General features: G+C 35.0%; 1 protein-coding gene across 1 annotated transcript in view; it reads right to left on the bottom strand.

Moving 5' to 3' along the window:
* The window catches only part of LOC138335136 (uncharacterized), a 44043-nt gene extending 18552 nt beyond the window's left edge, over positions 1–25491 (bottom strand). Inside the window, exons 1-10 of the mRNA XM_069284073.1 lie at positions 24491–25491; positions 13567–13637; positions 12967–13083; positions 12047–12124; positions 10501–10540; positions 9707–9985; positions 8677–8771; positions 7500–7628; positions 7144–7218; positions 6841–6873 (exon numbers count right to left, since the gene is read on the bottom strand). Coding sequence (XP_069140174.1) covers positions 6841–6873; positions 7144–7218; positions 7500–7628; positions 8677–8771; positions 9707–9985; positions 10501–10540; positions 12047–12124; positions 12967–13083; positions 13567–13637; positions 24491–24724 — 1151 coding nt within the window. The 5' untranslated portion in view covers positions 24725–25491. The remainder of the gene's footprint in view (positions 1–6840; positions 6874–7143; positions 7219–7499; positions 7629–8676; positions 8772–9706; positions 9986–10500; positions 10541–12046; positions 12125–12966; positions 13084–13566; positions 13638–24490) is intronic.
* Positions 25492–25914: the final 423 nt, after the last annotated feature.

Here is a 25914-nt window from a genome sequence, read left to right as displayed (position 1 = left end):
CACAGCGCAAAGTGTTGTAGGCTATCGGTGTCGGTGTCTACTACCACAGATGTTTGTCAACTGTGTAGCGAGACAGGCCATACCGCATTGAAGTGTCCGCAGTTACACAGTCTCGGCCTGGGATTGACGCGCACCTCTCAGGTCTCTGTGTGGAGGAAATGAACCCAGTCCAGATGATTGATACCTCGCGATCGGTGACTGGAAGAGTTCAGCGCGAACTAACGTCTTCTAGTGATACGGACAGTACTGAGCAGCAGCCAAAGATTACAACAGATAATCGCTTTATGTATCTGAATGTATATGTAGGTTGTTTTACCAGTTACAGCTCTGCTTGATTCTGGCAGTGAAATTAATGTCATATCTAAGCAATTGTTTGATGCTTTACCTCAGTCTGCTATTTCAAATTTTTCACAGAGTCAAATGAAAAATGTTGTAGCTAGTAACAGTACTGTTAAAATTTTTGGCACAGCTAGTGACCTCAGTCATAGTGTAGCCAGTATGAGTCGAGTAAGCTATACAGTGTATTTGTATATATTTTAGATGAAGCATCGCACCCTATGATACTTGGTGTTGAATATTTACGTTCACACAATATTGTTCTAGATTTCAGTGCAGGTGCTAGTTTCCATGGCAAGAAAAATACTACAAAGATTTTATGTACTCATTCTTTTGTTGTTTAACCAAACTCGGAATGTGTAGTTAGTGGGAAACTTTCAAGTGATATCCAGATTGGTATGCAAGGGATTTGTGAAAGTCATCCTCAACTACGGTTTAAGGGATTATTAGTATGTAAATCTGTAGCAACATGTTCTCCTGATAATTTAGTACAAATTAAGATTTTGAACCCAACCAATGACAGTATCCATGTAAATAAGAAGTCTGTACTGTCATATTTTCGATTATGTGATAACACTGTACATATTGTTTCTTTTTCATGAAATCAAATCTCCAGGAATTTTTGTCTCCAAACATTACATCACATAGTAGTGAATTTTGTGATCATGACATGTACACTAGTAGCACTACATGTAGTAGTGAGGAGGGAGTTACCTCCCCTGACTACAGTCCAGATTTCCAGAAATTTAGTGAATACTTAGAACTAAATTCAGGGTTATCATCTGATGAGAGGTCTAGGTTACTTCAATGTTTGTACACTCACAAAGATGTTTTTATGACTGATGAAAATACAGGTTTAGGTCTTACCAATCTTGTTAAACATAAGATTATGTTAAAACCTGATGCTGTCTCTAAACATCAGCGTCCTTACAGGTTACCTCCTGACAAAAAGGAAGTGTTAAGACACCAATTAGATGAGTTGTTAGAACAAGGTATTATTGCTGCAGTCAGTGAGGAAGAGGAAGTACCTATAACAAGTCCAATTGCTTTAGTGTCTAAACGCTCTAAGCCTAAATCTGTAGGTGACTCGCTCATAACTAGAGAGCTTAGTCTCTCCTCATACAGGTTCTGTTGTGATTTCAGGTATCTTAACACACAAACACAAGATTTCAGATACACGATACCTGATTTACAAGACCTGACTGAATCCTTTTCGGAGCGCACCCCTAACTTTATAACACTTTTGGACTTGCGCACGGGATTTTTCCAAATGCCTATTTCTGAGGATTCTTGTAAATATACTGCTTTTAATACTTGTTATGGTACTTTCAAATTTCTCAGACTTCCAATGGGTCTCCATACAGCCGCAAATACTTTCCAACTTTTAATGGATAAAGTACTCAAAGGTTTGACATTTGTTTCAGTATTATGTTATTTAGATGATATATGTATAATATCTGAGACATTTGAACAACATTTATCTGATGTAAATGAGGTACTGAATCGTTTGAAACAGGCAGGCTTAAAACTTGGACCACAGAAGTGCGCGTTCGGAAAGAGTTCCTGTGTTTTCCTCGGACATTCGATATCCAAGGACGGTATAAAACCAACGACTGGAAAGATAAAGGTCATCAAACAATTCCCATTACCTACTACACGTAAGCAATTACAGCGTGCTTTAGGATTATTCAACTGGTTTAGAAAATTTATCAAAAATTTTAGTGCTATAAGCTGGACCCTTATACAAACTGCTCAAGAAAGGCACACCATTTGTATGGACACAGGAACATAGTGAGTTGTTTCCAGATATTGAAAGATAGTTTGGTAAACTCTAGCATTTTAGCTTTTCCACGATACAATGTGGAATTCCGCATCTCAGTAGATACCAGCAGCAAGGGTATTGGCTACATGTTATACCAACGTTACGAGGATGGATCGGACCATATTGTTCGTTTTGGGTCTAAAGGACTTACACGTTATCAACAATCTTATGGTCCAACCAAACTTGAACTACTCGGAGTTGTTACAAGTGTATTAGACTGTGCAGCATACGTACAAGGTCGCCATTTTGTAATTGAATGTGATCATGAAGCATTACGCGCATTTTATCAAAAACAGCTCAATGTGTGCAATTTACGAGCGCTGGTTAGCAATGTTACAACCATTTGACTTTGATATCATCTACAAACCTGCATCAGAGATGTAGTTCCCGATGCTCTCTCTCTCGTAATACAGAGTTTCTGGAAATGCTTGGATCCAGCCCTGATGAAGATGACCCCTACTTTTGACAATGTTGAGGAAAAACCTACCACGGTACGAGTTATTTCACCGAACTCTACGGTTATCAACACATTTAGTAATGTTCAATCATGTAGCCATGTCGAGCATAAACAGGACATTTTATCAGTATACTATGATGCGGACACAAGAAGACAATATTGAAGATACATGTTACGTCATAGAGTCAAACAGTCCGAACGAAGCGCCGTCTACATGTACAAACACGCTAACCCAGTCAGTGTTTATATACCGCAAAGTCTACATACAAATCCTGACGATGTTGGAAGATGAGAAAAGGCGATAATTATGTTGTTATCGCTAATAAACACAGTTTCAAGTCTTGTGATATTAGTGCTCACCCTTACTCCAGAACATTTTGATGCCAAAAAACGACGATAGTCGATAGTCAAGCTACAATCAGATATTCCAGACATCCCAACACGGACAGCTTGATCACCGACAACTAGCAACAAGATTTGACAAATTTATGGTCAGTACAAGGCACAATGGAGAATAATCCTAGACGGAACAGACAAGCGATACGAATTATGTGTCGTGCGATACTAAATTGCTCTCAAAAGCAGAAGTGATTCACCAGATTTTTGTTAATGTTAAGGTACAACACATTTATAACTCCACATGGCAAACTGATTACTCAAACAATGAGAGAAAATATCCATTACATCAGAAGACCCATGATCAGTTAGACATTCACAATGTACCTACACACATGGAACAAGTAACTGATGAGTGCAAATGATTGGTACAAACACGAAGCTCAATCGACACCTACAACAGGATGAAGGAGTTTGTTGAAAAACAGAACTTAATCAACTAGATTTTCCTGACCTGTCCTGTAGATAGAATCAAATCTAAAACTATAAGGCAAGACCATGAACTATTTTCCTATAAATCCAACTATCAGTCCAAAGGATGTTACCCAATCATCTCAACGCATTGCATGGGATTCTTTTCCATTCGCGTGTGGCTAGAGCAAAGCAAACACAGACTCTATCTCATTATCAACTTGTTTTACCAAAGTCATTGATACCTACAGTTCTTCAACTATTTCATGATTCGCCCCTCGCAGGACATAGTGGTATACAGGATACTGTGGATAGACTCAAAGAAATTTTTTTTTCTCACGCCCCTAGCAACAGTTGTATCAGATTATGTGAAATCTTGCCACGAGTGTCAAGCCAGGAAAATAACCAAAGTACATAGACAAAATAAAATCATGGCATATCCGACACCTTCGGAACCTTTTCTGTATAGGAAATAGACTTATATGGACCACTTCCACGTACTACAAAGGGAAACCTTTATGTCTTGACAGCAGTGGATTTATTCTCAAAATACATTGTGTCAATACCTATCCCTGCCAAGGATGCTGTAACGGTGTCAGAAGCACTCTTTACACTCTTCACAATCTATGGTGTCTGTGATACATTGATCAGCGACCAAGGTACAGAGTTCACTGCTAAAGTTACATCAGCACTCTGTGATCTACTTGATATACCCCAACAGTTTATTTCCCCAGCTTCATACACCATTGTCTAGGAGCTTGTGAGAGGACTCATAACACCCTTGGAGTTCGCCTTACTCCCTACATGAATGATGAGTGTAATAATTGGGACACAGTTGTACCTGCTGTTACATTTTCTATGAACAACAGCACAGGATTTTCACCATTTGAGGTTATTTTTGCCCAGCGACCAAAGTTTCCTCTTGTTAATCATACGAAGGATCTGAAATCTCTTCCAGTGGACATGAGAGATTACGTCGCTCAAAAAGCAACAACTCTTAAATGACATTCGTACTGATCTACATGCAAATGTACAGAAAACCAAACATCATATGTTGACAGCTACCAATCAGGGTAAAAACCTTATAGATCTCAAGCAAAGAGGATTATGTTTTACATGACGTAATGAATACACAGGCCCTGCAAAGAAACTTCATCATCATTATGATGGTCCTTATGTCATTTGATGAACACGTCAGTGGCCACATGGTCACACCTAACTGTGACCCTACAGGAAAGAAATCTTTTCCTCAACCTATTCATGTTGACCGTTTGAAGATTGCTCATTTGCGACCAAACCATTCACCGTCAAATTTCTTCACAGTTACCCAACCAAACGGACCTTCTCAGACTTACAGGTACCCAAACTCCGCTGACTGTAATGTTTGACAAGGGAGATAATCGACAGAGTAATTCCCCTTTGACGTCTTCATCTACCCAGGATGATGCGTTAGTAAAGGAATCCTCAGCTCTGCTGCCACGACGACAATTGCCTAATCCTCCTGTTCAATCCCATCGTCCACAGAGACAGATACGGAAACCTCTGCGGTACAGAGATTCTGATCACATTGACCCTGACATTGTTTTCGCCACCCAAGATCCTACCACTTCTAAGGTCAAGGTGAAAAAAAAGTGCCTGCTCAACGACAAACTGCAGCTGGTATTCAGTATCTTGTACATGCGGTTGGAGAGCCAGTTCAGTTAGCAACTTGGTGTCCTGCCTCAAGTTTGAACACTAAAGCTCTACAGTTAATCGCTAAATGCCCACCTAAATGTGTTTAGTTATTTGTATTAACTACTTTATAAACCAAGCCTGATTCATTGTAAGTGAAATGAACATTCTTTAGTATAATCCTAGGCTTATCTCATCTCCAATTTCATAGTTGAATTTGAAGTTTCTTTGTATTGTTTTTGAACATAATGACTTATGTTTTATATTTCAAAATCTTTTTTATGCCAACACCATTGTATGATTTTTCAACTATTGTTTTTTTAATAAGTATTACTCCATGTTACTACGGACATAGTAGATTACATGTATATGGTTACACCATTGTTGATCACATTGCATTCATTATCAATACATTTGTGTACCATAGGAGTATTTTGTATACTTGAAATAATTTTTCACATTTCTTTTACCTTGTGTGACTTTGTATGCAAAGACACATGCTTTTTATCTTGAACTCTTTGATAATTGGCAACATTCTTATTGAGTTATCATATTTCCTTGATTTTTCAATCATGTATCTTAAATGTTGTAGCAATGGCTACAATGAGTTATAACATACCACCATTTTATATCAATTGTACACGTTTTTGAGTGAGAAATCTTATGGTCTGTCAACTCTTAAGTGAATACTGAATATTGAATTATAATGTATGTTGTATGTACCTCATATGATTAGCCTGGTAAACATTGACCAAACTGAATTATACCATATTAATTGATGTTCACTGTATTTCATATACACTACTGTTTGAATAATGTTTTCTTTCTTTGATCCTTTTGGGTCAATTTAATGCTTCAGTAGCATTACCTTGTTTAAAACTTACTCATAACTCCAATTTCATGTATGTTTAAAAAAAATATATACCAATTGAAATACTTCCCATCATACTATTTAGTAATATATACTGTTCAATGTATTTTAATAGGTATATTAAATTTAATAGGTGTCTTATATATGTATTTATTATTTGTATATAGTTATCATCAAATTATGAATAAATAATAATTTGCTTAATTGCTGACTATCTACTCTAATATATAACCACATAAAATGAAAGAGATAACGGTTTAACTTCCCTATGTTTTGGGGAAAACTATGGTCCTTTTCGAAATTCGGAAAAGTTTATAACAGCGGCATTATCGGATATTTGACCATTCTCAATTTGGTAGAAAAAAATCATTTTGAAATGTTATAACACCTAGAATGTTATTGCAAGATTCAGTAAACAGATTTTTAAGCTCCATCATCATAGCTTTATGTAATAGATGTATAATAAACATGAAGACATTTACAACCAAAGTCTTAAAATGTGATAAAAAATAAGAGTTGAATAATCTATTATATGCAGTTGGTAAAGTGCTGATATGCATTGCTTTCGTTTTGTTCATATATTTCAGTGTTTTTTATGGATCCGATATGAAAGCGAAAACTTTATATTTTCCTGTGTACAAATTAGACAAGCTTCCAAACTATTTCTTTTAAAAGTAAAACAGATTTTTCACTTTAAAAATGAAAGAAAAACAATGAATATAATAAGAATTTTAAATCTGTGAATGCTATTGATAAACAAAAACAACGCATCTCGACGATACAAATACAAACAAAGAATTAGAAGAAAATATCAAAAGAAATAGTACTATGATTTTTAATTCATAGGTAGACATTTATAATATACTTATTACATACCTGGTATTGTTTTCACTGTTCGTATTTTGATATCTGTAAGAAATATAGATATATAAAAATATCTTATACAAAACTATGGGTTAAGGTTAATGATAATGGATAATAATGGATTATAATCCTATTGACATAACATCTTTTGTCAATAAAAATATATGGAAATGATAATGAATAAATGGACGAATTTCACAAAATGTCGTTTTAGAAATACAATATAAGATATTTTCATAACGCCTCTACCATGGCGTAGTCATTGACATTGAATCGCTATGTGCATTAGAGATTTTGAGATTATGTATAATATACCTTGGATCAAAACTGTGGACTTCACAGCCAAAGTGATTGGCCATTGCGCTGTCAAATGCCCAGTCATCAGCAGATCTACAGTGAAAAGACGAATATACCGGTATTACACACCATTATTTACATATGTATACTTTTCTCTATCATAGCAACATAAATAAGACTACAACATAATGTATTTTATATAACGTACGTGAAAGAGAGTAAAGCGAAAGCACCAGGTATCAAACCGACGATCACATCACTACCGTGGATCGACTGTCTGAACCAGCTGTATACATTGTCTAGTTCTAGTTTGGCTCGTTTGAATGAAACGATCTTCATTGTTATAAATCGTTATATAAACGTGTTATACTTACCCAAACGAGTAAGTAAGACAAGGCACGGTCGGACTGTAAGGTTTATCTGCACATAAATCCCAGCCACCTCTTCCGTGATCACCCATCGGAGTTAACTTCTTACAAAACGTCTGCGTCGTCAACAGATACCTTTATTAAAGGAGTAAATTAGTATGTGATGCAATAGTTTCAATTACATTTTCACTGCAAAAGAAAGACAGCGATCTTTTATGATAATAATTTCAGGAAAAATAAAGAAACAACGAAGGAGATCATACTAGTGAATGGTGGCACACAATCTAAATGAAAATAATATCACAGTATTAAGCTTAACCATATTTTTCATTAGCGTACATTTTTCGAGCCAATATGTAAAATATTCTCTCAACAATAATTCAATGACATGCTCAAAAATGTCACCACAGCGGCCCCAACCCAACATAGATGCCAATGGTTTCATATTTGTAATCTAAAGCAACACAATATATCGATCGATCAAAGGATAAACTCTAAAAAGGGGGATAAGTAACTCGTTCAAATTAAATTTCACACATGTGCACTGTATAAGGATTACTGTCACCATTTTTCATTGAAATTACTCCAGTGGTTTAGGAGCAGTAGTCGATCTGTCGTTTTGTACCAAAAGGGCATAACTCCTGACTCAGAAAAAAGATGGTTTGTTTGATTGTTCGATTAACGTTTTATTGACAGGTAGTGTCAGGTAATGACGACCTCTCATGTATATGGTGTGTTGCGTGTATGAAGTGCGTGGTGCGTGTTTTGGGAGACTGCGGTATGTTCGTGTTGTGCTTTCTTGTATAGTGGAACTCTTGCCATTTTATAGTGTTATATCACTGAAGCAGGCCGCCAAACACACCAAGCACCCGGTCACATTATACTGACAACGGACGAACAAGTCGTCCCACTCCCTGAATGCTAGGCGCTAAAAGGAGCAGAAACAATAAAAGGCGGATGTATCTTTTTCAGGTATATATTACACACACCTTAATTTTATAACAATTATTGCTATTACGTTTTGTTGACATCCCTCCACTAGAAGGTGTAGTCGATTGATCGGTGTGTCGACAGACAACTGGATCCAGTATACCCCCATAACTTCGTTACCGGTGTATGATAAAGAGAGAAGAGGTAAGAAGTTACAATTTGACTTACTCGACATGGTAACATGGTAATTTACCTGTGATAAAACCGGTTTAGTTGGTTGGATGTGAGATTATCAAGATACCTCTCTGACGGTATAACGAGCGGTGCCTTTACTTGCGAAGGTAACATCTGTAAAAAAGACATGTAGAAATGTTTGGAGGAAAAAAACTATTTTCTGTAACATCGGCATGGCCGAAATTCATATATCGAATCGTATTGAACACTTACAAAGTGACCTTGATGTTAACAGGCACCAGTTACATAACATAGATACTACAGATGTACAAACTGTGATATGCGCTTATTGATAATTTTGTCGAAGAAATTTAGCCATGCTTTATGTTCATTTTTGTGGAGAAAGATCGGGTATCTTAAAGATGCTCCACCGCCGACAGAGCATAAATGATATTCTTCATTTGAACAATAATTGGTGATTAATTGTGTATATATATGCCTACTTAAAACAAAAATTAATATAAAATATTTTATTTCGCCTTTGGTGTATGCGCAATCAGTACTTCATTCCATATAGGATATAGTGCCAAGGAATTTTTTCGGGATGCAATTAATTATTTTTCATATTTGTAACTTGAATTAAAATTAGAAGCTCAAACTTTTTAACTGTGGTAATGGTGTAAAGTAAGTAACTTTTGTAACTGAAGAAAAATACAAAATCGTCTGCTCCTGTTTTTGATATTGAAAAAATGAATTATTTGCTATTTTCAATTATATTTGTATACAAAGAAAAAAAAGAACAAAACGAAAAAAAAAAAAAAAAAAAAACAAACAAATATCGAACTTTATACGAGTACTTTATGTGTAAATATATTGTAGATAAAATTTCATCCAAATATAAAAGAGTGAAACATACAATTTGACAGGACGTTTTAAAAGGATTTTGATGAATTTCACTGGCAAACAGCTGGATGTCATCATTTTTCATTTTTCGAGATACGTTATCGTTTATACTATTACAGCCGATAGAAATTCTATGTTACACTTGTGGCATAAATTAAAATTACATTGTTAAAATCATTGACTCAATTATTAAAACATCGACTTACCATACTTAATGTCACACATCCGGCCCTCGGGGTCTTGTCACAGTGTGTGCACTGGGTGTGCCGAGTGCGATGGAATATTCGGTATCCTCGGTGAAGTAGGTCTCTTTGTATAGTCAGTCTATTTTGGTATTGCTTAGCATTCAAATTACCTTCCATGTCACCATGAAATGTAACTAACAGTTGTTTGACCCTATCTATAACACCTAAAGATATCACCCTGTCTAGTAAGAGAGCCTCCGAGTCGTCAACATCAACGGCGAATATATCTATTACTCTGTGCTAAATTAAGAGATGTGAATGATTAATTCTAAGCAAACGGGAAATACGAAGCAACTTTTATTTTCTTTCTCTTCCACAAAACTTTATTTCAATCATATATCAAATAGGAAAACATCTTTTTATTACTAAACAGAATGAAAAGAAGCTCTTCCATCCATGCAAATGTAATACATGGACAACATTCGCAGTGTGTACTTGTTACTGAAGAGAAGAGAAAATATTCTGAAAATACTTCTTTAACAAACATTTCCCCTTTTACTACAATATTTCAATGTCTGATTGTGTCCAGCTCCTCATATTTCTGACCCAGTTCCGGAGTGTCGCTTTAGTACAAAACCCACCACATTTTGCTACATGTAATTTTAAAAATTAAGCATGAGCTGTTAAATACTTCATGATAACATCGTGTTTAAGTGGGTTTCACTGGGCAAACATAAAGAATGGCTAAATATATTTACTAAGTGCAGTATACAGACGGCCTAGTGTTTGATTACATGCGTTGCATGTTTACTCACCTCGTCTTTAATCCGTTTCAATTTGCTTTCTGTACACTCACTGAAAGTAAAAAAAAACCAAACATTCAAATTGGGCAATCGGACAAAAATAATAAAATTTGCATGGTGTTGTTAGGATGTTGTAAGATGGTTTTTAACATTACATAAAGGTTCCCCCTTCTTCCCTTTGTGAATATTGCCCAAAAAAAAACCCCAAGAAAAAAGTATACCTGGTCTGTAGTCGTTCACAAGTTTAAGAGAGAAATATACAAAAAGCAAAAATAACAAACTTTACATTCTGTAAGCATCATAAATACTTCTTACTGTAAACAATGACACATACTTTGCGTTATAAAGATTGTAATGTAAGTTACCAGCAAAATGCTATTTATATGTTCAACATATTACATTCCGTATTTACATAATACAGAGTTATCTGCGCTTGTATCTGCGGGTTAGCATCAATTGTGACGTCATTATTTTCAGCTATCATCTCATCTTTTTCTTTTGTATATGGGAGAAAAAGAATCATTCCCTATCTATGAGGGTGTGACAACGAAATCATTACCCTCGGGGGAATTCCTGAATGTCGAACCCTCAGCAAGTCTCGAGTTGGACGTTCATGAACTACCCCTCGGGTTTTGAATTCGTGTTCACACCCTCTAGGTAGGGAAATATTTTATTAATCAATACCCTCATGCAGAGGGAGACAACTATGTAATATGTTAACGTGGACTGTATAAAATGAACATCACTCGACCAACTGGTCTCAACCTGTCTCCTTATGTGCATATTTGGGTCTAATCGAAAACGAGATACTTTTATGGGAGATATTAATAAAATAGATTAAAAAGAAAAGGTTTAAAAATACAAAAGAACAATTAATCTGATACCAATAGATAAACTTGATAGGCGCCAGCGTCCTGGAGAGCTGTCCACAAAATGAACTTGATGATAATTTACTACAGATACTTGACTTCCGATACATAATCAGCTACCACTGTGTTTTATAATTAGGTATTGTACTCCATAATCTATAATCTAATAAAATATCTATATTTTCCGACGAATTATAGAATAACATATTCGTCCGTTTTGTTGTACGGTTCAGCCAGCATGGCCTATGAATTGACCCACTAGATCCTGGACACACCATGTGGAGAGATTTCATTGTCCAATTTGTATTTTCCCATGTCACTGGTAGCTGTTTTTAAACTATAGCGTATGCATACTGCTGTGTTATCAAATTATATACTATCATATTAATATAATTTTACTTATCTTTACAGTTTACCAATGTAGCGTTACAGTATTGTATTTTTCGATTGGTATATTTTTTTTCATCCTCTGACATATGACAGCCAGGGTCATTTAAGGACAATGCGTTTGTGTGAACGGCTGTTTATTGAGGAAGACTGCGGTATGTTCGTATTGTGTTTCTTACATTAGTACTACCCGGTACCCTACTGAAACATACCGCCAGAGACACCGGGCAGCGCACCCCACTCAGTCACATAATACTGACAACAGGCAAACCAGTCGTAATGACCGAGATAGAATAACTTACGCTTGTTCTATTTTAAAGACCTGACATCCCCATATTGTATTGAGTTCACCCAGAAAGTGACTCGGGTCAGGGTTACTACTGCAATAGAGAAAGTACTATGAGTCACAGCACGGTTCATGTTCATTGTTGTTGATAGTTGATAACATTTTTTAAACTAGATGGTTCTTTCGTCATTAAAGCTGAAAATGCAATTAAAAGTTATGCCATTGAAGATTTAAAAAAAGTAACATTTTTGAAAAATCCTTTCTGAGAAACATATTATTCATGACAGTGCCATATCCATGGAAGCGTAGCAGCCCTGTCTTTATTCTGCTTGGATACCTTAATCTGGCCAACAGCTTTAAATGACTAGCATTCCCGTATATTTTACAGTTTTGTTGATAATCTTACAACAATCGTTAACGATCTATTTTTTGTCAGTTATCATGATGTTGCTTTTAATACTAGTCGTTTTGTCATTCCTTCACTCCAAACTTTGTTGAAAAATGTATGAAATCAATCGATTCACAACTTCAGTTAATGTACAAGTATGGTACTTTGTTGCATCACATTATACCAAGGTTTTGGAAATCAGTCAATCGAAAATTAGTATAACCTGAGTAACTGGTATAATCACACTTACATACTATACTTGACAAACATCTGATCATATGGATCATAAGGATATAAATTTCCATTTACTTTATTCTGCATTTGCATATTACAGAGTTATCTGCCCTTGTGGGCAGGTATTGATTGTGACGTCAGGTGTTTGCGAGCGTAACGTCATACTTTTCGAAGAAAATGACGTGAATTGCACCTACCAAAACAATGACGTCACAATAGATACCTACCCGCAAGGGAGCTAACTCTTTAATATGCAAAGACGTAATAACGCTAGTAAAAACCATGTTCGTGTTAAAAAGCGGTTTAATGCTTACGTGATTAGATAAACAACGCATCTGTTCCTCTGCTCTGTTGAACACACGGCCCACCCGTCATGTGTTCCACCGAACACTGTTTTTACCGGACAGAATATCTGAAGGTTATTCATGTTCCTGAAAATGGTTCACAAAACACAGTAAGAATCAGACAATTTTTTACCCTGTGCAGGATTACAGCAATGCTTTTCAAAATTTTCATTTGTATACTCAACAACGCCAAAAATAAACGCCTTTGGTCTTTACTTGTGAAGTTTTCATGAAGAATTGTTATTGGTTTTTTTAATTCAAAATGTTAAATGAATCACGAGAAGTATTAAGATATTGAAGCTGAAATACTGTATTGATATTTTGTTAAATATTATACCTATTTAAGGAATTATATTGAAAATGTTTTCCTAAAAAACAACTCTGTATTGATAATATTTTAAAAAGAAAAAAATTATGTAAGAAATTCTAATTCTATGAATTTTTTTAGGTCTTCCCCAAGGCAAGTAGACCGCTGATAAAACAGTGAACATATTGTAATGTATGAAGTAAATGGTTGGACCTGAATAGTGTTATGTTAAAGATTAATAGACTTGCGGTTTATAAGCTCACCTTTTATATAACTCTTGCAACCTAGGTACAGCCATCATCTCCAGTTGAGATCTCTCTGGAATCATGACAATCTGAAATTAAAACTTAAATTACGTGAAACAGAACTTTCTCTCAAAAATATAGGTGTAGTACTGGGTTATCACATGCACTAAACCCATGTCGTCTGAGGCTGTATTATATGGCTACCCATGCAATATGTTCTCTTGACGTCACTACTGCGTCAACAAGACTACAGTTTTCTCGGTAAAATACAATGTTCATTTTTCTAGAAAGCTGGTGTGTTTTCTGTAAAAAAGGCAAATAGCAGGAGTTGTGTTTGAATTGTCATGCAATTTACACGTATGGGAAATTGAGTCACGACTTTCTAAGAACTTGTTGCAGCAGATTTAAAATAGCGGTATATTTAAATTGTGGGATGGTAATAAAGACGTTAAGGTATCAAAATGAAAACTAAGGATTTTCTACTCTCGGGGTCAAAAAATGTTATAAAACTCTCGGCAAGCCTCGACTCAATTAAGTGACCATCAGTTAGAATGTGTTATAGTATTCATCCTGATAGCGGTCATTTTATGGTTTGTCGTTAGGTACTGATTTCTTCAGAAACGTCTGTGTCACACGACAACAACAACAACAACAACAACAAAAAGATCCTTCATCTATTGTCATCAATGAAGATGTATCCCATTTCACAAACAGGATTCGTGTATTTAAATTTCTTTAGTTTGTAACGATTCATGACAAGAATCAAATGTCAATGATGTCTTGTCTTTGTTCTTGTAGTCAGTCTGATGGGTTTCAATAAATTCCATTCCACTAAAGGTAGTCATTTACATACTTTGGAATAAGTTTACATTATTAAACATAATACATTTGATGTAGTCAAAAGTCTATGTGTCTAAACAAAATATGGGGATACGTATGGGCACGCATTACGGCATATAACCGTGTCACAATCCAACGAACTTTATAGTATCTACTGTCTGCGTGCCAAAAATGCAGACTTGTTTGTATTTGGGAGCACGAATGCAGAAGGATCGCCATGTTTGTTTGTGTTTGGGCTCCGTTTGGTCTACGGCGTTTAGGTCACGCATTTAACCACGTCCGGAAGACACGCGCATGCACCGTACAGTCAATACGCAAGCGCTGTATTGTCTCATCAGATGACAAACAACTTGTGCTCAGCGCACTAAGGCCATCTTAAGTATGTAGCACTTGTAAGTACGGTTTGATATCGTGGTGATCGTACGGAGATCGTACATTGTTAACACGTGCAACTGTTCACATGTGCGGACCACACGTGCAACTCTTGCGTGTGCCGCACTCCTTCCCATTATTCACCACTTCTTCATTTCTTCCCCACGTTTTCAGAAAGAACATAGCGATCGTAGCTCCTGAAAAAGTACGACTGAAAAACACACACGTCCTGTTAACCGTTTCATAAACAAAATTCTTCTTTGTTTTTTCTTTTAATGTTTTCGTTGTATTGTTTTCATTCACTTCATTTTATGCATTCCCACCTCCATTTATTTTTGCCTTTTCATTATTGTGTTCCAGTGAAACAGTATGCAATAAATGAACGTTGAAATACAATGTAATTTAAGTTAACATATTTTATGAATGAAGAGATATGAGTGTTAACTAAAAAACCGATTGTTTGTGGATTAATATGTTAACTAAAAAACCGATTGTTTGTGGATTAATATAACATCAATAAGCTATATTCCTATTTATCACATTTTAAAAGTTGAATCATACTATTGAAGACTCAGAGGAAGCACATCCATCCCGCCACATTTCTCGGACGAAAGACAAACCGATTGTATCTGCTTAGCAGGACGGGAAAACATTTACACTCGAATCTGTACTAACGAACATCTGTATAAAGCGACCCTCTGGTCTAAACGAACAATTCGATTTCCTTCCCGTGGTCGCAAAAAATCTCCTTACATCGACTAGAAAAACGAATGTCATTTCGATCATCATCCGGTCGCCGGTTTTGACACGGATTGGGCAGAGCAATTAAGGACGTACCGAACAGTGATCGAATGCGCCGTTCGTTCGGACCTCCTCGGGTCAATTAGACTGGGTTGTCTGCCCGAGTTTTTCTACTCTCCGCTAGGCTTCGCTCCGAAAATACGACAGGTCTGGGCTATCGCTCTTGGCAATTTGATTGGCTAGTATCTATAATGTTCTGGGGATATTCCTATTTTTCAAAATGACGTCTGCATAATTTCGCTGAAAAAATACCAACATCTATTGTTTTAGAACTGCTGACCCCTAGTCTGCTATACAATGGTAAATTGTAAATAGTATTAATTATTTATTGATGGAAAACAATTTTACATACCATTAGCTGTGTATTGGGTGTTGAAACGCGAAATTTTCTTTTGAAGCAGACGCTCGTGGGTTTTCCGGTACATTCACCAAGACGTCAGCGTACTACATGTGGTATGGAACTTCAAATTTCGGACATGAGTAGATATCTAGTCGTTAAACTTAAATTGTAGCGTTCTTAAACTACAAATACCTTTTCAATGCTGTATGCTCCCTTAACAACATCAAAATTGCATTTCCACCTCGTTGCCATTGTAAACAGAAGGAAATCCCGGGTCTAAATGGACCCAACGGTACTTCTACTAACAAAATCCCTGTCTCAATAGTCTTTTACTAGGTCGGCGTCATGATCCGAGATGTCACGGTCTACTTCATATCGTGTCCAGCTAAAAACATTCGAGCTAAAGGAGGTATTGGGTCGAGGAGCTGACGCACGTGTCCGCGAAGTCCTAGTTTGTACAATTACGTTAGTAAGTTGTGATTTGTGGTTCATTATGTCAGTAATTTTGAAGGTTAATGTTCTACGGACAAAGAGGTCAACATTTATGTCACCTACACCGAATGATATATGCGGTTTCGCCTATACGCTGGTTTCTAAGGAGTGCTGGCAAATGGTTCCAAATAGGAGGGTAATACAGTTTGAGGAGGTCTTATACGTGGTAGTACAATAACCAAAAGTTTATGGTTGTGGGAAGGGAGGTGGATTATAAGAGTACTGGAAGTATTAATTTAACCCCGCCTCTTTTTCAAAGTCGATCCTAGGAGAAATATGCGTCGTCTGCGTTCCGTTAATGTCGAAGGTGAGTCTCTGTTGTACATATAATAACAAAGTCGCTGGCTAACTGTGTTCTAAAGATGACAGTTTTGTTTCTTAGACGCGAATGTTTTAGATGGGAATTATAGAAAGGTCATTATTCACGTTCGTCAGGGCCAGTGATAGGATGGACATCATTACAGGAGAGGAGCAGTAACTGTGGAGGATTAGTAGGAAGTTAGTATTTTTTATTTATACACGACAGAATAATCCATGACAGAAGTTGCGAATGTTGCATACATAAACACTCAGCCTACAATTAATTTAAAAAATATGAATATTGATATAGGACTAACATTTTTTGCAATAGTAATTGCCATGTGGTGCCGATTGTAGAAGCAACCTAACATGCCGCCCAATATGATTCTTGATATCATTACCACATTGTCCATCAAAAACAACCAAAGTTTTCGGGTGGCATGTACACGTAAAGCAAATCTAGAAAGAGTCATGATAGTTCAAGATGTCATACAGGATAGAGGTTACAGTGAGGTGAGCAATGTAAGAAACAATAGAAGGCGCTATAGGATGTTATAGTTACAGAGATGGATCAGCATGGGAGAATGCTAACAGTGTGCGTAACACTAGGTTTCAATTTCCAAGGGATGTTTTTTCAAAACATACTTAAATCTATCAAATTAGTATAATTAATAAATAAAAACTGAATGCTAAAATAAATGCCCCATAATATTGTTCATGTGATCCATTATCTGTGTAAGAGTATTAACTAACAAATTTAATACGACAAGTCCATTCCACAGTATTCACCATAGGTTGCGAATACGTATGTCCCATACAGTTGGCTAATCATTGAAAAGACAGTAAAAGTGATGGTTGTTTGATTTTTTATATAATGTGTATAGAAAATGTCATTATAGGTGATCAAACATCATTATCATCTATGCGATTATGACCACACGCTTGTATAATTAATCTTTACTCTTGTACTCACAATTTACTTATAATTATTTAGTAGGCCATATATTCCTTTTTACATATATATAATTAATTCCATATACACTTGTATTCCAATTTACGCTTATGCAATCCAATACGTAAACCCATAGTATTTTCAATTTACACATATGCTATCAATTTTATATAATTACTATAAAAATATATATCAATCGATATACATGCTCATATATTTCTATTTTACAAATCTGCAATTTATTATATAGTCTTATAAATTAAAATTTACACTTATTTAATCAATCATATATGCCCATATTTTTAATACTTTACATACATGCAATTCAACATATACAGTCATACCTGTATATGCCCATATATTCATATCTCCATATATGTAATCAAAATAATTTGCCCATATACTCCTATTTACTTGAATGCAATTGTTCTCATTTGCCCATACATTTTTTGCCGTACACTAGTGCAATCATGTAGTAGTGCCCATTTTACATTTAGGTAAAGCAATTCTAGTATTTACACTTATTCAATCAATATATAATGCATGTAATACATTCTTATGCCCATATATTCCTAAATCCAATATATGTCAATCAATACATGCTGCTCATATATATCTATTTAATCCTACATGTAATCAACAGATAGGCCATTATAATCATGTCTTTAATATAATTCTTGTTTTCTGTATAACCATTTTTAAATTTGCTCTTATATATCTATTTAGACATACGTTAGTATACAACCATTTTTATATACCAATGCTTGCGTTTTATTTTACATAAACAATTGTTGTACCTGCCGATATATTATTGATTATCACAATCTTGATAAATCAGTTTACTGAATTGTATGGTATTGTCGGATAATTTACAATTTACATATACTATTATACATGTTATACAAGACACCTAAAACATACTCCACTGCTGCCAATCATGACTATTGTAATAATTTAGCATATACATTAAAACTTTTAAATTAAACTTTTTCCTTATTTTATTTGGGAAAATTTTTTTAAAAGTTTTTTTTTAGGGGGGGGCCCCAAAAAAAAATTGGGGGGTTTTGTAAAACTGTGTCAACTTATTATAGGGTCAATCACGACGTAATATTGTTTTGCAAAAAGACCCGTATTTTTCACTCAGATCAGTGGTCCACTTGTGTGATGAGGGATGGGAATCTGCTGTCGCGATCAAAAAGATCTTCCTTCCTTCCTGGCTAAGTTTGTATAACATATGCGTCCACACACTGCTAAGTCTTTTCATGATAGCCTTCCTAACCTCGGGTTAGGTCCTCAGTTAAAACGTTTTGTTGAGGAGGTTTTACCTTTTAAGGTTTGTTTTTTGCCATGTAGATTTTATTTTTAAATTTTTCAAGTTCTAAAATAGATGATGTTGAAAATTGTTGTCCCTTGTTTTCAATATGATATGCGGACCTGAATATGATATTTCCACTTTCCAAGACGCCCTTTTGCAAGTGTCTCCGATAGTGGAATCATTGTTAGCGGTATTCGCCCTTTCCAGGGGAACGTTATGGAACCTTAGGGAGTTTCCTTCTTACCATATTAGTTCGAGTTCTTCAAACAGGGGTTATTGTAAGATTTCCTACGGTTTCTTCTAAGGAGAAAATCACCTGTCTGATTACAAATTTGTGTGTCTATAGTCCTGGCGCAGGGGAGTTACCATTATCGTCCGAAAGCTTCGCGCTGACTATTAGTAATGATGGATTCATTGAGAAGATGGAGTAAGGGCATCAACCAGTGGCGGGAGCTCTGGCTGTTGATTGAATTGACCAATCAGAATCATTTGGTCAGGATCTTGACCAAAATGGTAGCCCTGACCTGTCTTAGTATTTATGAGCACAGTCTAGCGGAGAGAATTGGTTCTAAGACAGGTAATCAAGTCTACGGGTCAATGAGTGCATTCGGAACTGCACATGAAAACGCCTTTTGTGACTAAGATTATGAAAAAAAGCAATCTATATGCTATCCGTCTAACGATACCTTACATTTCAACATTAAAATCGGGATAGTATAGTCGATAAACGGCGTATTTGTCGATATTGTACTTCGTTCGGTTTGCGGAAAGCTTGATACCGGGTGAAAATCAAAGTTTGTACGGTAGGTGTAGGACCTAGTTTCGACAAACTTAAAAAAAAATATTGTAAGATGTTTGATTTTGGCTAGGCTAATATAACATGAAGCTACGTGTATCTTTTGAGAAGCAAATTGCATAACTCATACAAACGGACTGATATATGCCGATACGGTCTTGTACTGAATAAAATGAGATTTCATAACAATCAAGTGATTAAAACTTTTTCTGTTCAACTCCTTTAAACTGTGAATATGAGTGACACAGTGGAAGGGGCTAAAACTAGGGTAACGCTAATAGAAATATAAATTGATCATGTACGCGCTCGAGACCTGTGAAAATGATTAAAAACGTATCTGCCATCATATGAAAAGACTCTTTGTATAGCGGAACAGATGGGGATCCAATGTTATCTTAAACTTTACAGGTGTAATATTACCTTTAACTATCGAATTAGGGCTTAGCTGGAGTTACGTCATGAAGTCACTTGTAAATCGATTCCTCTATCAACTCTATACACAATGCGTTGATGGAAATTCATAACATTGTTTTTGTCTAATATTATACTTGCAAATGAAATGAAAATGTGGCGATGAATAATAAAATATTTAACTGAAATCGCGGCAGTAATTGACCGACGCAAAACACATTTCGTCTGGTAATCCGATCAGAAATAACTAAATTGTCACTAGAGGAATTTAATTTCTGAAGCCTAATTTGCGGCATTTTGATAGACATTTACAAACAATGTATCTGCATGTGCGTACATGTATTCTTAGCTTGAAATATGATATCAGAAAAAACACAAATGATCTATAAGTGTAAGATTTCTAAAAGGTATGTGATTTTACTAAAAACTTGTGGTTATATCAATATGGAAATGTCAATTTGTTAATGAATGCAATGTGCCAAACATTAGATATTACTGAATAATAAAGTAATTGTTTTATACATCGGTTGTTGTATACCAATACATCCAATGAGTGCCAATATCGTGAATGTCTCTACACGCTGGTTTTAGTTCGTACATCCCCTGTGCTACGGAATTCGTTCAATCATTCTCTTTTCATGCCAAACATGATATATTTACGCCTTCAGAAGAGATTGCTTCATTGACCTCAAAGTGTTGACAAACCTTTTGTTTCGGATTTTATAAATATTTTATCTCTATTTTCTTATCATGAAAGTCGATCATAATGACAGAATACAAAAATATACGAAAGATCTTCTTAACAGACCTATTTGTATGTGTGGAATAATTACCTCACCAAATGCTAACGAGCAAAGGTACACGAAGCCGCACACATTTAACTCTAAACATATCACTATGATTTATGTATAATTCACTCGAACGGAATACGTAGACTAGTAAACCGAACAATAACTAGGTATGAATGATAAATGGGATGATTTTTACCATATATACGATTGTTCAAATTAGTGTACATCCTTGATTAATTATTTAATTGAATGTTTTCCTTCAGAAAAGAAAATATAAGTTGACATTGTTAGTAAATGCGAATATCGATGATGTGTCATGTATGTTTTATATTTATCTACTCTCCTTTTCCATAGAAATATTTACCTGTACATCAAACTTCCGAGATAAATTGATAGACGCTTTTCACCCAATAGACAGTCTAATATAAAAGGTACCAAAGGGAAACAACAAAAATGTCCTTTGTAGACATGTCTCCTTTATATATATATATTAATGGTCTTTATAGCAGATGTAAATTGTCATTTCGAAAACAAAACATGAAGCGAACTGAATTTACTTAAGGATGTCCTTCTCTGAGAAGTCAACATTTTCTTGTATTATACTTCTTTTCTCATATAGATATTTGGAAATAGGAGTTCATAGCATAAAAGAAAATGGAAGAAAAACCATATGTCTGTGTGGTCGTTTTTGAACTATTGTCACTCAAAGAGACTAAGTTGACGAAATATTGGATTTCATGGGAATTTTGCCGTTTTGACCACATAAACGAGAGATTAAAGCCAAAATTTTTAATGAGTTGTTTGATATGTATGGATGTTTGTAGAATTTATTTTCCATTAGTCTTCTTTGAAAATATGCTAGTAATGATTAATAAGACTCATATTTTTTCTCAGAATAACAACAAATGCTTCCCCTACCCCTTATTTTTGAGCTACAAAATGCACCATTTTCAGCCATTTTTGCCAAAATTAACCCTGTATAGGAAAAGTTCTGGTATTAACTTTCTTATGAGTTCTAGGGAATTCAGTGATTTATATTAAGTTTTGGTCATTTTGTTTACTGGTATGATAGATGTTTGTAGCTGTTTGCTTATAATATTAACTCCATGCCAAACTAGTACATATAGATATGTAACCTTGCAACTTTAATTTAATTATGTTCTTTCACACCATACACTACCAAATGGCACTTTCAGGGGAGAATGCTAACATTATTTGACTTTTGATATTAGGATAAAAAGATAAAAATCAAACATGTCCATTCGGAAAGACCAGCCAGTACGTTGGCCTATAGTTCAATTAAAGTCTATCGCAGAGAAAGTGGACATTAAGGACACCTTACACCATTGATTTGGGTTTTCATTAATATTTACTTTTACCACTTGACCAACTGAATAGCCCCCTAAGGGGTCAAAACCGTTTAATTAAAAATATTGTTACACTAAACACAATCCTTTAGTACCATAAAATCAACTTTGAATACCAAAGGTTACATAAGCATGGAAGTTCAATGGAAACTATAAATCTTTCTAATCTATAACGCAAACGATGCCCAGTGTAACGGACAATTGGACAAGTTGTCCGTAGGCTAAGCTGGCAGTTCCAACACAGCTAGCCAACACCCCATTAACATACGTTATAAACGGTCACAACCCAGATAATTATCCATGTTTATCTGCTTATAAATTAAGTTAATGGATAAACTATGTAAATATTCCAAAAGTGCTACCGTACTGATGCAGACTGCTAAAGAAGACCGCCAACATGGACTGATGGGCAGAAACCAGATAAATATCCATGCTTCTTTGCTTATACATTTTAAAAGTTAATGTATAAATGTACACTATATTATATTTATTATCCGGCCCATTGTCCCTTTATATGGTATGTTTGTGGCCGATTGGTATCAGAAAACTATGTAAATATTCCAAAAGTGCTACTGTACTGATGCAGACTGCTGGAGGCGGCCGCCCACATGGACTGAGGATAGAACTACACCAGGACCCCATTTGTTCAAAGGATGATTATCTTTATCACATGATTAGTGAAATTTTCATGTCTTATTTGCTGCAAAATTCATAATTATATTTACGCTAAAATCAGCAATCAGATAAAAAATGATTTTTGTAAAATTCGTTTTACCTGAAATTATTTGATCTTGATTTGATAATGTAATTAGCCTTACATCAGCTGGGCACAGATCATTGTTATAAGGGGTTATAGGTGTACGATAACATACTCACAACAAAATTAATTTATATCAACTAATTACAACATGTACAAAACTAATAACTGAGTCAAAATTGAAATTATGAATATAAACGTTTTTTAATAAATATTGTAATGGTAAGTTACGAAGGTTCAAATGCACATACAAGAACTAACATTTGTTTCATATTTTTATTTTATAGTCACATCTTTACGAAAAATATCATAGAGACCACATTTTAAAAGACTCGTGTACATGTAATACACACATTTTACAAAAACAGTGTTACTATTTTTTCAATCCTCCAGCATTACATAGTTATGTAGCTGGTGTTCAATACCATCACATCCGATCGATTTTGTGACAGCTGGCGTACATTTAGACTAGTGTTGTTTGTCTATAATGATAATCCCACAGGCCCGACTGGTTGTTTACCATGGTGATATATATACATATATAATGCTTATTACATATTTATAGAAAGTAATCTGATTCATTTGTATTTACAAATGTAGCGATGTAAGCTTGGGATCAATGTCTTTAGATTGTACAGACACGAGTTGGTATATATTGTGCTACGTTAGTGTCATTACGGACCGACCAAGTCCCCTCAAGTTACATTATAATGACCAAATCAATACTACGGAGGGCCGATAAATCTGACACGTGCTCATGGGGATTCTTAATTCTGATATGATCTGGGAAGTTCAGGAATGATTTAGATTACAATTTTATTGGGATATAAATAGTAAGTAGGAATTCAGGTGTTCAGACATAATTACATTCTTACTAACATAAACATGGAAACATAGACTGAACATGTTAACATGTCTCCTTAATGTTAACAAATAATTGTAGGCAGGTATAGGGACTTCTTATATCAAAGGCAGAATATTAGCCAGTTAAGTACATACCAATAATACAGAACTATGTGACCAGTAGTCTCATTCATAAATATTCCGTAGATGTCATGTTGACATCATTTATGAAGCCTAGCAAATGGGCACCATAAGATGTTAATGTTTACTTTGTAACGTTGAAAGGCGGTAAAAATCATTATCAAATCAACATAAGCCTTAATATAGAATTACAGTGGAACCGTGGTATATTAAAGTTCTCAGGAAAGGAAAATTTCTTCAAATTATCAAGATTTCAAAATAATTGAGGAAAAAGACAATGGATATGTGTGAACAGGAATTATAATCAATGTCAATTTAGTGGTATTATAATGTAACCGATTTAAAATTAAGTGGGTTTCACATGTAACCGATTTAAAATTAAGTGGGTTTCACAACGGAGAGGAATGTAAAATAAATGTATTACCGATTCGTCCACCATTTGTACTTGTCCAAGCGTCTCAGGGACAGCGTTAAATTCCCATATGTCTTTGATATACCCATCGTTGTAGTCGGAGGTCGGTGTGACAGCATCATTGCCATTTCCAGACAGGTGAAAGGTCCACAACAATAGTATCACTATCAACACCAAACACACGTTCTTTTTGCGGACACTTATAGTGCTGTGCCTGTCATAGAAAGAGTAGAAGTCCGGCAACATTCTATATAGTATTGACACGTTTAAAGCATTAGAGTCATGGGCAGGAGTATAGTGTGTATAATCGAAGATACAAGTGTATGTGCGTATTGATCGTAACAATGGGTAGTTTAAATGAGAATAGGTCTGGGTTTAGCCGGCTTGGTATGTTTTCTTACTGTAAAATACCCCAGGGAAGAGAATAAATCACATTTTCGTTTATTTAGGGATGGAAAAGTTTTGTTCACCTTTGGGGTATTAACATATGAGTGTTCATATAAAAGACAAATTATGTCACACCAAAGCCTCTTCAAAGAAACACATGATTACAACAAACATAATCTTGTAAACGGAGAGAGGGCAATTAGATGGTAATTAAATAATTACAAGAGAGAGTGCAATTAAATGGTAACTACTTATTACAAGAGAGAGGGCATTTTAATGGTAACTACTAATTACAAGACATTTAATCGATTCATGAAATAAAAGTGCTATGTCCTTGCTTTTAACAGTATATCTATGTTTTCTGTTTTAAATCATCAATGCCGTAAATCTGATTATTTTCGCGGTTCAAATTATTTCAACTTTCATTTATGAATTGAAAAAGAAGTCGTTATGTTGATATAAAAGTATTTTGATTAACCATTGTCTTATCGTTTCAAGGATCAAAAGCGGTGTGCAAGCTAATGTTAAAAATGCCATAGAAACTGCCACAGCCTTATATCTGAGTCATTTTGTTTCAGATTTTGAATTTTGTTTTAAATAATTATGGAAAAATGGAAAGCGAAACATTGTTCTTTGTTATTTCATTCCACCCCATTAAAGGAGGTGTCCACAATTTGCCCTGCATTTAAATACTTTCAGGGCATTCTCTGTCTATGTGTAAGGCAGTTTCAAAATCGAAATCTGGGAAAACAGTTTTTGGGTGATTTAACTGTAGCGATTGGTTGAAATTTAGATATTTTTGTATATAAGTGAAAATTGGCAAATATTGGTTACGAGGTATGCCGAATACGATAGCAACAATTTTGAAATACTTTGTTGTCAAGGTAACAAAATAAAGGGCCCTAATTGGTCAAAATTAAAATTGTAGCCTTTATGGTGTTGGTATTCTATTTAGTTTAGATATATTTATATGAAAATCAAATGTTATTTTGTATCATTCTTTAATCTACATAAATTCTATTTCAAATAGTTTTTATGTACCTTAGAGG

The sequence above is a fragment of the Argopecten irradians genome, chromosome 11 (genome assembly GCF_041381155.1).
Source record: "Argopecten irradians isolate NY chromosome 11, Ai_NY, whole genome shotgun sequence".
Classification (NCBI taxonomy): domain Eukaryota; kingdom Metazoa; phylum Mollusca; class Bivalvia; order Pectinida; family Pectinidae; genus Argopecten; species Argopecten irradians.
Note: the sequence above shows the minus strand (reverse complement) of the source record. Positions and strands in the feature narration are given on the sequence as shown.